General features: G+C 36.9%; 1 protein-coding gene across 1 annotated transcript in view; it reads left to right on the forward strand.

The window, feature by feature from the left end:
• Positions 1-1,018, forward strand: part of Fsip1 (fibrous sheath interacting protein 1) — a 266,885-nt gene that overhangs the window by 54,763 nt on the left and 211,104 nt on the right. Inside the window, exon 7 of the mRNA XM_004623531.2 lies at positions 1-79. This exon is cut by the window's left edge and continues 3 nt beyond it. Coding sequence (XP_004623588.2) covers positions 1-79 — 79 coding nt within the window. The remainder of the gene's footprint in view (positions 80-1,018) is intronic.

A 1,018-nucleotide genomic window follows, 5' to 3' on the forward strand; every position in this document is an offset into this window, starting at 1 on the left:
GAAGACACCTTTTTCTCAGTGTTTCATACTCAAGTCCCTCCAGAACATTATGAAAATGGTATGCAGAATGTCAGTCCAGGTAGGTTTTATTAATTTGTATGATTGTATAATTTTAATAATAGAATGCTCACTGTATATAGAAATATTTATAGATGTCATGATCTGATATAATTGTATGTACAAATAAGTAAAAGAAGATGGGTTCAGGGCTGGGGAGATGGCTCAGTAGGATAAGTGCTTGACTGGCAAATGCAAGGATCTGAGTTCAATCCCCAGTTCCACCAAAAAAAAAAAAAAGATGGGTTCAAGAGGGTACATAATTTGGTCATGAGTTGATCCTCACTGAAGATGAGAACTCACTGTACTGTTCTGTTTATTTTGGGTGGATGAAATTTTGTGTGAGAGTTAAAGAGAAAACCTGTCTTCAGGTATTGGAAACTGGGTTTAATACACAAATGTTGGGAAGGATCTTGGTGGTACACACATTGCTTTGGTTCCCAAGAGTAGGTCTTATGAAGAGTCATTGTGAGGAAGGTCTAGTTCCAGAATCCTATAACAGAGTAACTCAGCTTGGATCAGGTGCTGACTCCTAGTCCAACCAACTTTTCTAACCTAGGAAGGGCTGATGTCACTGTGAGAACATGAGGACTCCTGTGGTATTCCTCCCAGACAGGACAGGAGAAGGGAACATTTCTAGTGAGAGAATTTTGGCAGGATAAGCCAATGTTGTTTCTCTATAATTTATTAAAAGTATGTCTTAAAGAGATTCTATTATCAATACAGAAATAACTACAATAGGGTTATTTTAATGCTATATTTTTAAGTGTATATGAAACTTCAACTGAATATACTCAGATTTCAACTTAACAGACTATATGCAATTTAGAGAGCTGAGAGTTTTTTTTTTTTTTTTTTTTTTTCCAGAACCAGGGATTGAACTCAGATCTTTGTGTTTGCCAGTCAAGCGCTTATCCTACTGAGCCATCTCCCCGGCCCTATACGCTATTTAAATGATGGA

This window comes from Octodon degus, unplaced genomic scaffold (genome assembly GCF_000260255.1).
Source record: "Octodon degus isolate 3935 unplaced genomic scaffold, OctDeg1.0 scaffold00002, whole genome shotgun sequence".
Taxonomy (NCBI): domain Eukaryota; kingdom Metazoa; phylum Chordata; class Mammalia; order Rodentia; family Octodontidae; genus Octodon; species Octodon degus.